Raw genomic sequence first — 18,159 nt, 5'->3', positions numbered from 1 at the left:
CCTTGGTTTTTGTTTCTCCCCCCCCTCCCTTTTTCCCTCCTATTTCCTTCCTTTTTTTTTTTTTTTTTTTTTTTTTTTCCTTTTTCAGTACAACTTGTTTTTAGCCACTCTGCACTGAGCAAAATGACTACAAGGAAGAACTCACCACAAAAGAAAGAATCAGAAACAGGACTCTCTACCAGAGTTACAGAATATGGATTACAATTCGATGTCAGAAAGCCAATTCAGAAGCACAATTATAAAGCTACTGGTGGCTCTGGAAAAAAAGCATAAAGGAATCAAGAGACTTCATGACTGCAGAATTTAGATCTAATCAGGCCAAAATTAAAAATCATTTAAATGGGATGCAATCCAAACTGGAGGTCCTAACGACGAGGGTTAATGAGGTAGAAGAAAGAGTAAGTGACATAGAAGACAAGTTGATGGCAAGGAAGGAAGCTGAGGAAAAAAGAGAAAAACAATTAAAAGATCATGAGGAAAGGTTAAGGGAAATAAATGACAGCCTCAGAAGGAAAAATCTACATTTAACTGGGGTTCCAGAGGCCGCCAAAAAGGACAGGGAACCAGAAAGTGTATTTGAAAAAATCATAGCTGAGAACTTCCCTAACCTGGGGAAGGAAACAGGCATTCAGATCCAGGAGATAGAGAGATTCCCCCCCTCTAATATTAATAAACACCATTTAATACCCCAACATTTAATAGTGAAACTTACATATTCCAAAGATAAAGAGAAGATCCTTAAAGCAGCAAGGGACAAGAAATCCCTAACTTTTATGGGGAGAAGTATTAGATTAATAGCAGACCTCTCCACAGAGACCTGGCAGGCCAGAAAGGGCTGGCATGGTAAATTCAGGGTCCTAAATGAGAAGAACATGCAGTCAAGAATACTCTACCCAGCAAGGCTCTCATTCAGAATAGAAGGAGAGATAAAGAGCTTCCAAGATAGGCAGAGACTGAAAGAATATGTGACCACCAAAGCAGCTCTGCAAGAAATATTAAGAGGGACTCTGTAAAAGAAAGAGGAAGTCCAAAGAAACAATCCACAAAAACAGGGACTGAATAGGTATCATGATGACACTAAATTCATATCTTTCAATAGTAACTCTGAACGAGAATGGGCTTAATGATCCCATCAAAAGATGCAGGGTTTCAGACTGAATAAAAAAGCAAGACTCATCTATTTGCTATCTACAAGAGACTCATTTTAGACCTAAGGACATCTCCAGCCTGAAAATGAAAGGCTGGAGAACCATTTACTATTCAAATGGTCCTCAAAAGAAAACTGGGGTAGCAATCCTCATATCAGATAAATTCAAGTTTATCCCAAAGACTGTAGTAAGAGACGAAGACGGACACTATATCATACTGAAAGGATCTATCCAACAAGAGGACCTACCAATCATGAATATTTATGCCCCGAATGTGGGAGCTGCCAAGTATATCAATCAATTAATAACCAAAGTTCAGACATACTTAGATAATAATAAACTAATACTGGGAGACTTGAACACAGCACTTTCTGTAATTGACAGATATTCGAAGCACAACCTCTCCGAAGAAACAAGAAATGATACTCTAGACAAAATGGATTTCACACATATCTACAGAACTTTACATCCAAACGCAACTGAATACACAATCTTCTCAAGTGCACATTGAACTGTCTCCAGAATAGACCACATACTGGGTCACAAATCAGGTCTTAACTGATACCAAAAGATTGGGATTGTGCCCTGCATATTTTCAGACCATAATACTTTGAAGCTAGAACTAAATCACAAGAAGTGCGAAAGAAATTCAAACACATGGAGGTTAAAGACCATCCTGCTAAAAGATGAAAAAGGGTCAATCAAGAAATTCAAGAAGAATTAAAAAGATTCATGGAAACTAATGAGAATGAAGATACAACCATTCAAAATCTTTCAGATACAGCAAAAGCAGTCCTGAGAGGGAAATACATCGCAATACAAGCATCCCTCAAAAAACTGGAGAGAACTCAAATACAAAAGCTAACCTTGCACCTAAAGGAGCTGGAGAAAAGACAGCAAATAGATCCTACACCCAGCAGAAGAACAGAGTTAATATTCAATAAATAAATAAATAAATAAATAAATAAATAAAGATTCGAGCAGAACTCAATGAAATAGAGACCAGAAGAACTGTGAAACAACAGATCAACAAAACCAGGAGTTGGTTCTTTGAAAGAATTAATAAGAAAGACAAACAATTAGCAGGCCCTATAAAAACACAAGAGAAAAGACCCAAATTAATAAAATCACGAATGAAAAAAGAGAGATCACCACCAAAACCAAGGAAATACAAACAATTTTTAAAACTTATTATGAGCAGGTATACGCCAATAAATTAGGCAATCTAGAAGAAATGGATGCATTGCTGGAAAACCACATGTTACCAAAACTGGAACAGGAAGAAATACAAAACCTAAACAGACCAATAACCAGAGAGGAAATTGAAGCAGTCATCAAAAACTTCCCAAGAGGGGATCCCTGGGTGGCTCAGCGGTTTAGCGCCTGCCTTTGGCCCAGGGTGCATTCCTGGAGTCCCAGAATCGAGTCCCGCATCGGGCTCCCAGCATGGAGCCTGCTTCTCCCTCTGCCTGTGTGTCTGCCTCTCCTGCCTCTCTTTCTCTCTGTGTGTCTATCATGAATAAATAAATAAAATCTTAAAAAAAAAAACTTCCTAAGACACAAAAGTCCAGGGCCAGATGGCTTCCCAGGGGAATTCTATCAAGTGTTTAAAGAAGAAACAATACCTATTCTACTAAAGCTGTTTCAAAAGAATAGAAAGAGATGGAGTACTTCCAAACTTGTTCTATGAGGCCAGCATCACCTTAATTCTAAAACCAGACAAAGATCCCACCAAAAAGGAGAATTATAGACCAATATCCCTGAAGAACACAGATGCAAAAATTCTCAACAAGATACTAGCCAATAGGATCCAACAATACATTAAGAAAATTATTCACCATGACCAAGTGGGATTTATCCCTCGAGATGCAAGGTTGGTTCAACACTTGTAAAGCAATCAATGCAATAGATCATAGCAACAAGAGAAAAAACAAGAACCATATGATCCTCTCAATAGATGCAGAGAAAGTACTTGGCAAAAAACAGCATCCATTCCTGATCAAAACTCTTCAGAGTTAGGGGTAGAGGGAACATTCCTCAGCATCTTACAAGCCATCTACGAAAAGCCCACAGAAAATATCATTCTCAATGGGGAAACACTGGGAGCCTTTCCCCTAAGATCGGGAGCATGACAGGGATGTCCACTCTCACCACTGCTATTCAGCATAGTACTGGAAGTCCTAGCCTCAGCAATCAGACAACAAAAAGACATTACAGGCATTCAAATTGGCAAAGAAGAAGTCAAACTCTCCCTCTTCACCGATGACATGATACTGTACATAGAAAACCCAAAAGACTCCACCCCAAGATTGCTAGAACTCATACAGCAATTCGGCAGTGTGGCAGGATACAAAATCAATGCCCAGAAATCAGTGGCATTTCTATACACTAACAATGAGAGTGAAGAAAGAGAAATTAAGGAGTCAATCCCATTTACAATTGCACCCAAAACCATAAGATACCTAGGAATAAACCTAACCAAAAAAATAAAGAATCTATACCCTAAAAACTACAGAAAACTTCTGAAAGAAATTGAGTAAGACACAAAGAGTCGGAAAAATATTCCATGCTCATGGATTCGAAGAATTAATATAGTGAAAATGTTTATGCTACCCAGGGCAATTTACATGTTTAATGCAATCCCTATCAAAATACCATGGACTTTCTTCAGAGAGCTGGAATAAATCATCTTAAGATTTGTGTGGAATCAGAAAAGATCCCGAATAGCCAGGGGAATATTGAAAAAGAAAACCTGAGTTGGGGGCATCACAATGCCAGATTTCAGGTTGTACTACAAAGCTGTGGTCATCAAGACAGAGTGGTACTGGCACAAAAACAGACACATAGATCAGTGGAACAGAACAGAGAATCCAGAAATGGACTCTCAACTCTATGGTCAACTAATATTCGACAAACCAGGAAAAATTATCCACTGGAAAAAAGACAGTCTTCAATAAATGTTGCTGGGAATATTGGACATCCACATGCAGAAGAATGAAACCTGGCCATTCTCTTACAACATACACAAAGATAAACTCAAAATGGATGAAAGATCTAAATGTGAGACAAGAATCCATCAGAATCCTAGAGAAGAACACAGGCAACACCCTTTTTGAACTTGGCCACAGCAGCTTCTTGCAAGATACATCCATGAAGGCAAGGGAAACAAAAGCAAAAATGAATTATTGGGACTTCATCAAGATAAAAAACTTCTGCACAGCAAAAGAAACAGTCAACAAAACTAACAGACAACCTACAGAATGGGAGAAGATATTTGCAAATGACCTATCATATAAAGGGCTAGTATCCAAGATCTATAAAGAACTTATTAAGCTCAACAGCAAAGAAACAAACAATCCAATCATGAAATGGGTAAAAGACATGAACAGAAATCTCACAGAGGAAGACATAGACATGGCCAACAAGCACATGAGAAAAAGCTCTGCATCACTTGCCATCAGGGAAATACAAATCAAAACCACAATGAGATACCACTCTCACCAGTGAGAATGGGGAAAATTAACACAACAGGAAACAAGTGTTGGAAAGGATGTGGATAAAGGGGAACCCTCTTGTACTGTTGGTGGGAATGTGAACTGATGCAACCACTCTGGAAAACTGTGGAGGTTCCTCAAGGAGTTAAAAATAGAGCTACCCCAGGACCCAGCAATTGCACTGCTGGGGATTTACCCCAAAGATACAGATGTAGGTGAAACGCCAGGGACACCTGCACCCCAATGCTCATAGCAGCAGTGTCCACAATAGCCAATCTGTGGAAGGAGCCTCGGTGTCCATTGACAGATGAATGGATAAAGAAGATGTAGTCTGTATATACAATGGAATATTACTCAGCCATCAGAAAGGATGAACATCCACCATTTCTTTCGACATGGATGGAACTGAAGGGTATTATGCTGATTGAAATAAGTCAATCGGAGAAGGGCAATCATTATATGGTCTCACTCATATGGGGAATATAAGAAATAGTGAAAGGGATTATAGGGGAAAGGAGAGAAAATGAGTGGGAAAAATCAGAGAGGGTGACAAAACATGAGTTTCCTAACTCTGGGAAATGAGCAAGGGATAGTGGAAGGGGAGGTGGGGGGGATGGGGCGACTGGGTGATGGGCACTGAGGGGGCACTTGATGGGATGAGCACTGGGTGTTATGCTATATGTTGGCAAATCGAACTTCAATAAAAAATAAAAATTAAAAGAGAAAAAAATTTAAAAAGTAAACCCAACAAACAAAGCAAGTGATTTCATTTCCACATAGAAAAAAAAACATGTTAGCCATGTTTGTTAAAGACAAATTAATTTCATTGGCATAATAAGTAGGACTGCAATTTATAGCTTTAAAATTGTTTACAGGATTTTTCTGACAAGCATGCATCAGATAGCAATAAGGAAATCATAGCAGAAATGCTCTGATCATCATCCATGAAAAAACAAACTGACAAGGGGTTATTTTTATTATTTTGGGCTTTTTTGGATTAAGGACCCTTAAGTTGGGAAGCAACTCGGTTCATGCTCTACTATACTACGTCAGGGCTTTTTCTTTCACTGGCTTCTACCTTCTAGTGCTCCACTTATGTCAGAGTTTCTCCAGATAGGAAGATCTCGACCTGCTTTGGCACGATGTGGGTCATATCAAAGGGCAGGTATTGGTTCAAAAGGCAGATTTCTGGGCTCTACCCCGCATTTCTCTTTTTCATAGCTCTTCTATGATGACACTGGACACATTCTACATTTCATTATTGTCTGTCCCTTCACTTGAATTTAAGCTCCTTAAGGGAGCCCTGGTTTCTGTGTCGTTGTTGTTCACTGCTGTATTTCTAGCGTCTAGAATATAATGCACACAACAGATACTCAAATATTTACAGAATGGTGGCGAACAAATCCATCTGTCAACAGCATGTTAAAATCTATCAAGCTATATATCTGATTTGGCACAAACTTATGAATTTATTCATTTTAAGTTTTAATTAATATATTATGATGCTCTGTCAAGGTCACTATGCTTCCCATGTGCCCTAACTTCTGAATAAGTCTGAAAACATGTCACAATAAAATACAGGTTTCCTATCACTTCAACCCCAAAATATGTCATGAATTTCTACTACCTACAAAAAAAAAGTGTACACTGCTCAGAATGGGTCTGAGACCCTCCTTGATCTTGTGCCAGCCTGCCTCTTTCACCTCTTCTATAACATTCTCTCCTGTGGGCTCAGTGACCTCTTATATATGTGCTTGTCTATTCCACTGTTTATACCTTTCTGTCAGTCAGGAATGCAATTTTACCCTGCTATTTTGCCTAAATGCTATTCATTTTTCAAGGCACGGCCTAAAGGTTACCTCTACATAAAGCCTTTTCCCCAAAGGCAGAGCTGAATTTAACTGTCCTGCGTGTTCCTCAAGTTTGCATACACCAAACAGCACAGTGCTTCACATACATTAATGGTCTCTAAGGACTTTTTACTGAATTTCCATAGGTTTAATTTTGAAGTAGGACAGAACTCACCAGTTGCAAAGTCTGGTTCAGAGTCATTAGCACTATCGCCATCACTGCCTTCCAGAAGAATCTTCCTCTGTTGTACCACAGCTTTTGATGCTGCTTTTCTTTTCCCTTCAACACCATGAAAATCATCTTCCTCAGTGATCTTGTCCAAATCTTCAGGGGAGGCATAAAAACCAATGGAAAACTTTTTGTGACAGGTAATACTTAAAGAACTGCAGAGCAGGCTTCTATCACATCTGTTGTTTTTATTTGCCCTGCCTCATCCCTCCGTGGCTTCTGAGAGACCACACAGTCCAATGTGGGTCAATCATAATACCTCAGTCTCCTGACAAGACAGCCCAACTGAGGATTCTTGCCCCAAGAAATTGTAAAACTGGAGCTGGGAAGATGAAGCCCCTTTTTTTCAGTGGTCAACAGCTATTGACTAGAAGCCATGGTAGTCATGACCCTCCCCCTGGAAAGAAGAAAACAGGTCTGCAGTAAAAAGGAAGAAAGCTAAAACACAAAGAAACAAAGGAGAAGAGGTGAAGGGAACCTTAACAAATTTAAGTATCTTGGTTCTAGCTAGCGTCAGGTTTTTTTTTTTTTTTAATTTTAATTCAATTAGCCAACATATAGTACATCATTAGTTTCAGAGGTAGAATTCAGTGATTCATCAGTTGTATATAACACCCAGTGCTCATCACATTCTGTGCCCTCCATAATGCCCATCACCCAGTTACCCCATCCCTCAACCACCTCCCCTTCAGCAACCCTCAGTTTGTTTCCTAGAGCTCAGAGTCTCTCATGGTTTATCTTCCTCTCTGATTTCTTCCCATTCAATTTTCTCCCCCTTTCCCAATGAGTCTCTGCAGGGTCAGGTATTTAAATAAAAGTTAGGAAAACAGCACTGTCAATAGAAAAAGTAAATTTCTTTTAAAGATTTGATTTATTTATTCATGAGAGATACAGAGAGAGAAAGAGAGGCACAGGCATAGGCAGAGGGAGAAGCAGGCTCTCTGCAGGGAGCCTGATGTGGGACTTGATCCCAGGACCCTGGGATCACACCCTGAGCCGAAGGCAGATGCTCAACCACTGAGCTACCCAGGCATCCCAGAAAAAGTAAGTATTATTACTAATATCAAAACTTACCTAAATAATCACTGGCTACACTGCAATTAGAGATATGGGGAGCCTTATTCATTGTCCCAGTTTCGCTGCTGCCACATTTCCCAGTGCCTAAAGACAAGGAAGAGGACAAAAAGTACAGATGCATCTTAATCAGCCAATGAGCAGAAATAGGAAAATTGGTGCTCAAATGTAAAGGCATCCAGATACAGATAAATGATGCAGACTTATAACACAATGATTTACCTTGGAAAGGATATGGTTAAGAGTTTGGGCTCTGAAATCAGACTGAGACTTCAGTTGAAACATTGGCTATATGACCACTGGAAAGTTACTTATCCCCTCTAAGACTTAATGTCCTCATCGATAATACAGAAATAATAAATAGTGTGTGGATTAATTGGGATTATTGTGGGGGATTAAATGTCAACCACATGTAGGAATTGCTTATTGCCCAGCACACAGGAAACAGTCAATAAATATTAACTGTCATTTCTGTGTAGGCAGATACACACTCTTACTAACAAAGCCTCTTCAATCATTATAATAACCTTAAAATGATCTAAAGTATTTCAAGAGGACTTTTAGTCACAATAATTGGTACTATTAAATCCCATTACTATAAAGTACATTAATCTATGAAAAGTGATATTTCCAAGGAAATTCTGCTATGTATTTTACCATCCTTTACAAGAGAAAGATGGATTTCATTTCCTCAATTTTTAGATATAAAACAATTGTTTTTATGTTTCCTTGATTTCCTGATTACTAAATGACTCCCTAATCAAGAGTGTCTCATTCATTTCCAAAAAGAAGGCAATACTGACTTAAACATCTATACCCCTAAATAAGCTAATGAGCTAAAAATTATCCTCCATCATAAGTTAAGTCCTTTTGAAACTGTTTTGTTTCATCAAAAAGGTATTTTAAGTTTCAGTATCTTTTCCAGGAATAATGATTTCTGCCTCTGCCATCTGCTGCACAGGTGGCAGACAAATCAAAGGAGAAAAACCCAGAGAAGTCCAGAAGTCACACATCTCTTACTTCCACTGAGCTTGCTAACCAAACTAGAATCGTTAACTTTTATAAATAATAAAAATTACCATCAATAGGTCATGTTTAACTGATTTGAATTTTGAGAGAAAATAGTTGGATTGTTATGATTGTATTGATTGTATTGAATTGTATTGAATTGTATTGATTGTATTGAATTGATCTCAATTCATTTGATCAAGAGATTAAATCCCCACTATACACAAAAATCCAAGCTCATAGTCCATGACCACAAGTTTAAGTGTTAAGCAGAGATGTGTGTGTGTATGAGATTTATGCAGCAGAATAAGCAACTGAATCTAATTGTGTCCCTCTGCAAAGTATTCCATTTGTTATCCAAAGTTTTAAAATTTTATTCTTTTCCTCTGTAAAGGCTCACCCAGAGAAATGATTATGAAAACAATAAGGACATAAAGATAAATATATGGAAAATAAAATTACTTTTATCTTGAGCCTCTTCCACATCAATGGTGACTGTCGGAAGTTCCTTCACTGATAAAGCTAGTGCGACTTCTAAGTCTCGCTGGTAGAGCTTGTCATCTAAAGCCATCCTGAGGTGAACACACAAATAAAAATGAGTTTTTAAAAATGCCAATCTCGACCAAATAGCAAAATCTGTGATTTTCCTGAATTACTATTTAAGAGCTGCTAACCTCACAAAAATGCTTTTAAATTGTAATCATGATCATAATTGACTTTAATGACAACACTGCTAAATATGTAGTAATGTCATGTTGCATTTAGCATAAGAGATTTACAAGAGGAGCAGCAAGTGCCATTGTAAAAAACTGTTCCCTTTCTGTGTAATGCCAATCCTCACTACCGATTCCAAGCACCTGCTCAACCTATTATAAAAGCTTGGCTGAAAAATCCACTTAGGAATCTTCCCCGACCTCACTTATACCTCCTTAGACAAGTATTATAGCTCTTCTACTAAACTGGTTTTTAACAAATCTGTTCCTCCTCATCTTGACTTTAACAAATTTGTCACCAGGTACTTACTGTGTATGCGCCACAACACTGGATAGAATACTAAAAGTACCCTCAAGGTGTCTGCAATTAATGAGGAATGTAGGGAAATAAGACACACTAATAATTATCCTACACATGTAGATTATTATGTTTCATATTGCAGTGGTCAAAAGCACTATGGTACTTGAGAAGAGAAATCAAATATTAAAAAGAAAAAGGTTACATAAAGGATAAAATATTGAGATGCATCTTTCAAGATTTATTATTTTTTAAAAAACAAAAGTTCTATTGAGATATAATTCATATAGTATAAAACTCACCCTTTTAAAGTGTACAATTCAGCAGTCTTTAGTATATTTAGAGTTGAGAAATCGTCACTGCTATCTAACCTCAGAGTATTTTCATCACCCCAAAAAGAAACCCTATATCCATTAGCAGTCACGCCCTGCTTCCCCCTTCCAACACCTGGAAACCACTAATCTACTTTCTATGGACTCACCTATTCTAGACATTTCATATTAGTGGAATCATACACATGGCCTTTTATATTTGGCTGCTTTTGCTCAGCATGTTTTCAAGGTTCATCCATTTTGTAGCATATATCATCAGTACTTCTTTTCATTGCTGAATAATATTCCAGTGTATAGACAGACATTTTATTTATTCCTATTCACCAGTGGATGGATATTTAGGATGCTTCCATTTTTTGGCTATTATGAATAATGCTGTGAACCTTCATGTCCAAGTTTTTCTGTGGGTATATGTTTTCATTTCTCCTGGGTATATAATAGGCTGGGTCATGAATAATTCAGTGTTTAACATTTTGAGAACTGCTAACTCTGCTTTTCAATGTGGCTGCACCATTTTACATTCCCAGCAACAATGTATGAGAGTTCCAATTTCTCCATTTCCTCTTTAACACTAGTTATTGTCTGTCTTTTAGATTATGGCCATCCCAGTGGGTGTGAAGTACCATTTTACCATGATTTTGATTTGTACTTCCCTGATGGCTAAGGATGACAAGCATTTTTTATGTGCTTATTAGCCATTTGTAGATCTTCTTTGGAGAAATGTCTACTCAAATCCTTTGCCCATTTTGTAAATTGGGTTATTAGTCTTTTTATTGTTGAGCTGTAAGAGTTCTTTATATATTCTGAATACAAATCCCTCATCAATTATATGATTGGCAAATATTCTCTCCCATCTGTAGGTTATTTTTTTCACTGTGTTTGAAATGTAGAATAAGAAGCTCAAAAACAAAAATGAAAATAAGAGAAAAAGGTAAAGAGCAGAACACAGGGTAAATCACTCTAGGTTAATGAACTTTTCTAATACCCGCAGCATATCATATCATGCTGAACCATATCACGCCCCATGTTCCATTTGTTAATACTCCCCATCTGCCCATCTCCTCTCCATTATACAGGTTTGGGGCCACTTGGGACTTCCTTCCCTCATTCCTCTCTTCTCTCTTGGTACTAACTAATGGAAATCCAGGATATGTCTACAAACTATAGGAACTACTCAGTGCTGGACAAGTCTCAACAATATAAAGAGGAAGTATCTTTTATCTGCATAAAAATTCATGGGTTTTAATTTTTATAAAACTATCCTTAGAAATGTGATTTTTAAAAAGTGGTCTTATAAGATTTGAGGACTTCAAGACAGGTACAGATTCCTATAAAATTAAGCTGTAACTCCTAAACTTTGTAATTACGATTGTCTTAATACTGAAATGATTATTTCCTTACATGTTTATGGATTTTTTTAAGGCAGGAAGTCAGAAGGGGATTAATAATGGTACATTCCTATTCTTCTACATGCACTAAATAAATAATACCTCTGACTCTGCTCAAGTAATAATTTAAGCCAAGAGTTTGAATCTGTCCCTCTTAAATTAACATATCTACTGTATATTTACTGTATGTCTTACCTCTCACCTTTTTTTAGGAGTTTTCTCTTGTGCTGGGATATCTTCCTTCTGGAGATTCTTCAGTTTAGGTTTCCTTGTTTCTAGTTTTAGCTCCTTTGGTGTTGTTCGGGGTTTCTTATTTAAAGGTGCAGTTGCAGAAACAAAGTCATCTATTTATATGTGAATCAAAAATAAAAGGATATATGAAATTGCTTTTCCTAAGTAAGAAATAAATAAAAACATTTTCTGATCAGTTGAAATTCATTACAGTATGTGTTCAAGTTTTAAACATTAAGAAAATTGTTTAACACCACAATGTAAAAAATGTTGGCATATTGTTTGTCTTATTTCCGCTCATGCTTTTCAACTTTGTTTTAGTGGCTTTTATTTATTAAACTATCAAGTCTAGTAAAGACAATTCACTAAAAAACTAATACAGTTCCATTGACATCTAACACAAAACTGCTGCTGTAGCTTTGACACTCATGCATGAAACATGTGTAAATAATTTCCAGGCACATGTAAGCTTAATTGCAGCATCAGTATTCATTAATACATGTTGTCTTTTTCAAGCTTCCTCATATAGGAATATGATAACCTGTGCCTTGCCCCACACCTCCACTTCATAATGTCTAGAACACAATTGGCAATTTATAAATATCAGAAACGGAGACAGAACGTAAAGACTGCTAACTCTGGGAAACGAACTAGGGGTGGTAGAAGGGGAGGAGGGCGGGGGGTGGGAGTGAATGGGTGACGGGCACTGGGTGTTATTCTGTATGTTAGTAAATTGAACACCAATAAAAAAAAAAAAAAAAATCTGCTGACCTACTGATGACAGTAATAAAAAGCTACAAGTTTGAGTCAATATTTGTCCCAAATCTTAGACGCACTTATGGTTGAGTCCAGTGCAAGAATTAGGTTCCTCATACCTCAGATAACTAAACATTTAACTCACAGAAAGCTCTGGTGGTCTGAGAAATACAAAACCTAGTTAAAACATAATGGAGGGGCACCTGGGTGGCTTAGTGGTTGTGTGTCTGCCTTTGGCTCAGGTCATGATCCCACGGTCCTGGGATCAAGTCCTACATCAGGCCCCCCACTTCTCCCTCTGCCTATGCCTCTCTGTATCTCTCATGAGTAAATAAAATCTTTAAATATATTTTTTTTAACTAAATGTTTCTCACACTTTCTGACCAAAGTTCCCTAATAGCAGAGACAAAAAAAAAAAAAAAATACATAACCCAATAGAGTATACCTTTCTTCAAGGTCTTGCTTTTTTTTCTTCCAAGTTTTTGTTTAAATTCCTATTAGATGAGGGAGGGGAAAGATGGTGGAAGTGTAGGGGTCCTCAACTCACTTGGCTCCACAAACTTACCCAGATAACTTTCAAAACATCCTAAACACCTATGAATTCGACCTGAACTGGAATGCTACAGAGAGAAAAGTCTTCGCTTCTAACAAGGTAAGAAGGCAAAAGTAAAAATAAAAAAGAATAAACTGAGGGAGGGGAACTGCAAGTAGCCAGGCTAAAGCAGAGAGGCAAAAGCCTTCAGGGCAGGAAAGCCCAGCCCTAGAGAAGCAGGAACTTTAAAAATCCCCGCTGCCAGAGTTTTCCCTGATGGAAAAGTGCTTAGGAGGGAAATCGTGCTGAATTGCAGGAGACGCAGTGAAGCCTCAAGACTCCCAGAGTCGCTATAAGAGGAGGGGCACCCGGGGGAAAAGCTCACTGCAAAGCACAGTCCAATATGTGTAAAGGGCTGGAGTGCCGCCACCTTCTGGGGTACTTGGGAGAAGCCAGTTGGTTAGGTGGGCTGGCTCCGGAAAGGGGGTGGCTGTGCCCCGTTCCCTTTGGAAGAGGCGGTCCCCGGGAGCACGGGTCCACTGGCATAGGGTCTCAGATCCCAGGATGCCCAAGTGGACAAAGCCAGCGATCCTGTATTCCCCCTGAGACAGACAGAAGCAGGCAGGGCACAGGAAAGCAAGAACTCTCCTGACACTAGGCGCCTCGCAAGCTGTGAAGACCAGTGCACCTGTGCCTGCCCCCCCCCCCCCCAAGGAGCACATAGGCCAGTGCAGACTGGGAGACTGTGGTTACTCGGGGGGAGCTCGACTCCAGAGCTTGAAATCTGACCACAGCGTTGTTGTTTTTCCTCTTTGTTTCACCCTGTGCCTAGGAGGGGCGAGGCCACCATGGCACAAAGCCTCACAGGATAAACAGCTCACACTAAGTCCAGCACCTGGTGGGGGCAGGGCATCTCCACCCAGGAACACACACCTGAGAATCAACACAGCAGACCCCTCCCCAAGAAGAACTGCTGGAAGGGAATTGCAAGTTTATTGACCAAGCAGCACTGGAAAGCTCCAGGACCGAGGGAAAATAGTAGGGTCCCTTTTTTCTTTTTTTTTTTTTCCCTTTTTCCATTATGACTCGTTTTTATATCAGACTAAAAATCTCCAATATTTTTTCTCTTTTCCCACCTTAAATATTTTGCCAGCTCTTCATTTTTAACTTTATTCCTTTTTGATTTTCATATTTATACAATTACATGTCTTAGATATATTTTCCACTTCTGGATTCCCTTCAATGTATTCAATTTAATTTTGGTTGATACACGAGACATGGGTTTTTGTGTTTTTGTTTTTTTCTGCCACATTTTGTTTTTAAATGGTAGAAGTTAATACCTTCTAAAACACAATGAACATATATCCAGAACCAAGTGGAATACCATGTTGGTTCATTCTGTGAGATTATATTCTCTCTTCTGTCTCATTCTGCCCCCTCTTTTATCTTGTTATGTTTTGGTGGTCAACATTGGGGCTTTCTATAAGTATTGCTGGCTTATATAACTTTGGGATTTAGCATCTTCTAACATACACAACAAAATACACTCAGAACCAAGAGGATCACTCTCTAGGACCCCTCGGGCAGACTGCACTCTCTCTCCTCTACTACTTCTTCACCACTACCATCCCCCCCTTTTTTCTGTTTCCTCTTTTTCTTTACTTTTTTTTCCTTTTTTCTCTTGTTTTTGATTTTTAGCTTTTGATTTTTACTATGTTTTAAAATTTGTTTTTCAACTTTAGTGTTCCTTTTGTTTCATTTGTTCTGTTCTTTATTTTCTGGTCTCTGACTCTTCGGAATCACCTAGGGTATATTTTACTAAGGTCATGGTTGATATTTTTGACTCAGCCCGCTCATACGGCCACTCTGCACTGGACAAAATGACTAGAAGGAAGAATTCACCAAAAAATTAAGAACTGGAAACAGTACTCTCTGCCACAGAGTTACAGAAATTGGATTTCAATATAATGTCACAAATTCAATTCAGAAGTACAATTATAAAGCTATTGGTGGCTCTGGAAAAAAAAGCATAAAGGATGCTAGAGACATCGTTACTGCATAATTGAGATCTATTCAGGCCAAAATGAAAAACAGATTAAATGAGATTCAATCCAAACTGGATATCCTAACTGATAGTTAATGAGGTGGAAGAGAGAGTGAGTGACATAGAAGACAAGTTGATGGTAAGGAAGGAAGCTGAGGAAAAAAGAGAAAAACAATTAAGAGCCCATGAGGAAAGGCTTAGGGAAATAAATGATAGCTTGAGAAGGAAGAATATACATATAACTGGGATTCCAGAAGAGGTTGAGAGAGAGTGGCCCACAAAGTATATTTGAACAAATCATAGCTGAGAACTTCCCTAATTGGGGAAGGAAACAGGCATTTAGATGCAAGAGATAGAGAAGATTCCCCCCCAAAATCAATAAAAACCGTTTAACACCTCAACATTTAATAGTGAAACTTGCAAATTTCAAAGATAAAGAGAAAATTCTTAAAACAGTGGGAGACAAGAGATCCCTAACTTATATGGGGAGAAATATCAGATTAACAGCAGACCTTTCCACAGAGACCTGGAGGCCAGAAAGGGCTGGCAGGATATATTTAGGGTACTAAATGAGAAGAACAAGTAGCCAAGAATACTTTATCCAGCAAGGCTGTCATTCAGAATAGAAGGAGAGATAAAGAGCTTCCAGGATAGGCAGAAACTGAAAGAATATGCGACCACCAAACCGGCTCTGCAAGAAATATCAAGGGGGACCCTGTAAAAGAAAGAGGGAGCCCAAAGAAACAATCCACAAAAACAGGGACTGAATAGGTAATACAGTGATACTAAATTCATACCATTCAATAGTTACTCTGAACATGAATGGGCTAAATAATTCCATCCAAAGACGCAGACATCGGACTGGATAAAAAAAGCTAGACCCATCTATATGCTGTATACAAGAGACTCATTTTAGACCTAAGGACATCTCTAGCCTGAAATTGAGGGGGTGGAGAAACATTTACCATTCAATTGGTCCTCAAAAGAAAACTGGGGTAGCAATCCTCATATCAGATAAAGTTTATACCAAAGACTGTAGTAAGAGAAGAGGGACACTATATTATACTTAAAGGTTCTATCCAACAATAAGACCTAACAATCACGAATATTTATGCCCCTAATGAGGGAGCTGCCAGGTATATCAATCAGTTAATAACCAAAGTTAAGACATACTTAGATAATAATACACTAATAGTAGGAAACTTCAACATGGCACTTTCTGCAAATGACAGATCTTCTAAGCACAACATCACCAAAGAAACTAAGAGCCTTAAATGATACACTGGACCAAATAGATTTCACAGATATATACAGAACTTTCCATCCGAACACAACTGAATACACACTCTTCAAAGTGAACGTGGAACTTTCTCTAGAATACACCACATACTAGGTCACAAATCAGGTCTCAACCGATACCAAAAGATTGGGATAGTCCCCTGCATATTTTCAGATCACAATGCCTTAAAACTAGAATTCAATCACAAGAAGAAATTTGGAAGAAACTCAAACACGTGGAGGCTAAAGAGCACCCTACTAAAAGATGAATGGGTCAACCAGGAAATTAAAGAATTAAAAAGATTTGTGGAAACTAATGAAAATGAAGATACAACCGTTCAAAATCTTTGGGATACAGCAAAAGCGGACCTAAGAGGGAAATACATCGCAATACAAACCTCTCTCAAAAAAATTGGAAAAAACTCAAATACACAAGCTAACCTCGTACCTAAAGGATTGGAGAAAGAACAGCAAATAAAACTTAACACCAAGCAGAAGAGAGATCCGAGCAGAACTCAAAGATATAGAGACTAGAAGAACTGTAGAATAGATCAACCAAACCAGGAGCTGGATCTTTGAAAGAATTAATAAAATAGATAAAATATTAGCTAGCCTTGTTAAAAAGAAAAAAAGACTCAAATTAATAAAATCACGCATGAGAAAGGAAAGATCACCACCAATACCAAGGAAATACAAACGATTTTAAAAACATAGTATGAGGGCAGCCCCGGTGGTGCAGCAGGTTTAGCGCCGCCTGCAGCCCAGGTGTGATCCTGGAGACCTGGGATTGAGTCCCACGTCGGGCTCCCTGCATGGGGCCTGCTTCTCCCTCTGTCTGTGTCTCTGCCTCTCTTTCGCTCTCTCTGAATAAATAAATAAATAAATCTTAAAAAAAAAAAAACATATTATGAGCAGATATACGCCAATAAATTAGGCAATCTAGAAGAAATGGACGCATTTCTGGAAAACCAGAAACTACCAAAACTGGAACAGGAAGAAACACAAAACCTGAACAGGCCAATAACCAGGGAGGAAATTGAAGCAGTCATCAAAAACCTCCCAAGACACAAAAGTCCAAGGCCAGATGGCTTCCCTTGGGAATTCTCACAAACATTTAAAGAAGAAACCATACCTATTCTACTAAAGCTGTTTGGAAAGATAGAAAGAGATGGAGTACTACCAAACTCATTCTACGAGGCCAGCATCACCTTAATTCCAAAACCAGACAAAGATCCCACCAAAAAGGAGAATTATAGACCAATATCCCTGAGGAACACAGATGCAAAAATTCTCAACAAGATACTAGCCAATAGGATCCAACAATACATTAAGAAGATTATTCACCATGACCAAGTGGGATTTATCCCCGGGACGCAAGGCTGGTTCAACACTCGTAAAACAATCAATGTGATTCATCATATCAGCAACAGAAAAAACAAGAACCATATGATCCTCTCAATAGATGCAGAGAAAGCATTTGACAAAATACAGCATCCGTTCCTCTTCAGAGTGTAGGAATAAAGGGAACATTCCTCAGCATCTTACAAGTCATCTATGAAAAGCCCACAGCAAATATCATTCTCAATGGGGAAACACTGGGAGCCTTTCCCCTAAGATCGGGAACATGACAGGAATGTTCACTCTCACCACTGTTAGTCAACATAGTACTAGAAGTCCTAGCCTCAGCAATCAGACAACAAAAAGACATAAAGGCATTCAAATTGGCAAAGAAGAAGTCAAACTCTCCCTCTTCAGATGACATGATACTGTACATAGAAAACCCA

General features: G+C 38.4%; 1 protein-coding gene across 2 annotated transcripts in view; it reads right to left on the bottom strand.

The window, feature by feature from the left end:
* RAD51AP1 (RAD51 associated protein 1) overlaps nucleotides 1–18,159 on the bottom strand; it is a 38,139-nt gene that overhangs the window by 13,989 nt on the left and 5,991 nt on the right. The window contains exons 4-7 of one of the 2 annotated variants that reach the window (XM_038576521.1): nucleotides 11,737–11,878; nucleotides 9,266–9,375; nucleotides 7,796–7,882; nucleotides 6,668–6,817 (exon numbers count right to left, since the gene is read on the bottom strand). In XM_038576521.1, the coding sequence (XP_038432449.1) occupies nucleotides 6,668–6,817; nucleotides 7,796–7,882; nucleotides 9,266–9,375; nucleotides 11,737–11,878 (489 nt within the window). The remainder of the gene's footprint in view (nucleotides 1–6,667; nucleotides 6,818–7,795; nucleotides 7,883–9,265; nucleotides 9,376–11,736; nucleotides 11,879–18,159) is intronic. The other variant, XM_038576522.1, reaches the window with a different exon arrangement.

Source organism: Canis lupus, chromosome 27 (genome assembly GCF_011100685.1).
Source record: "Canis lupus familiaris isolate Mischka breed German Shepherd chromosome 27, alternate assembly UU_Cfam_GSD_1.0, whole genome shotgun sequence".
Classification (NCBI taxonomy): Eukaryota; Metazoa; Chordata; class Mammalia; order Carnivora; family Canidae; genus Canis; species Canis lupus.
Note: the sequence above shows the minus strand (reverse complement) of the source record. Positions and strands in the feature narration are given on the sequence as shown.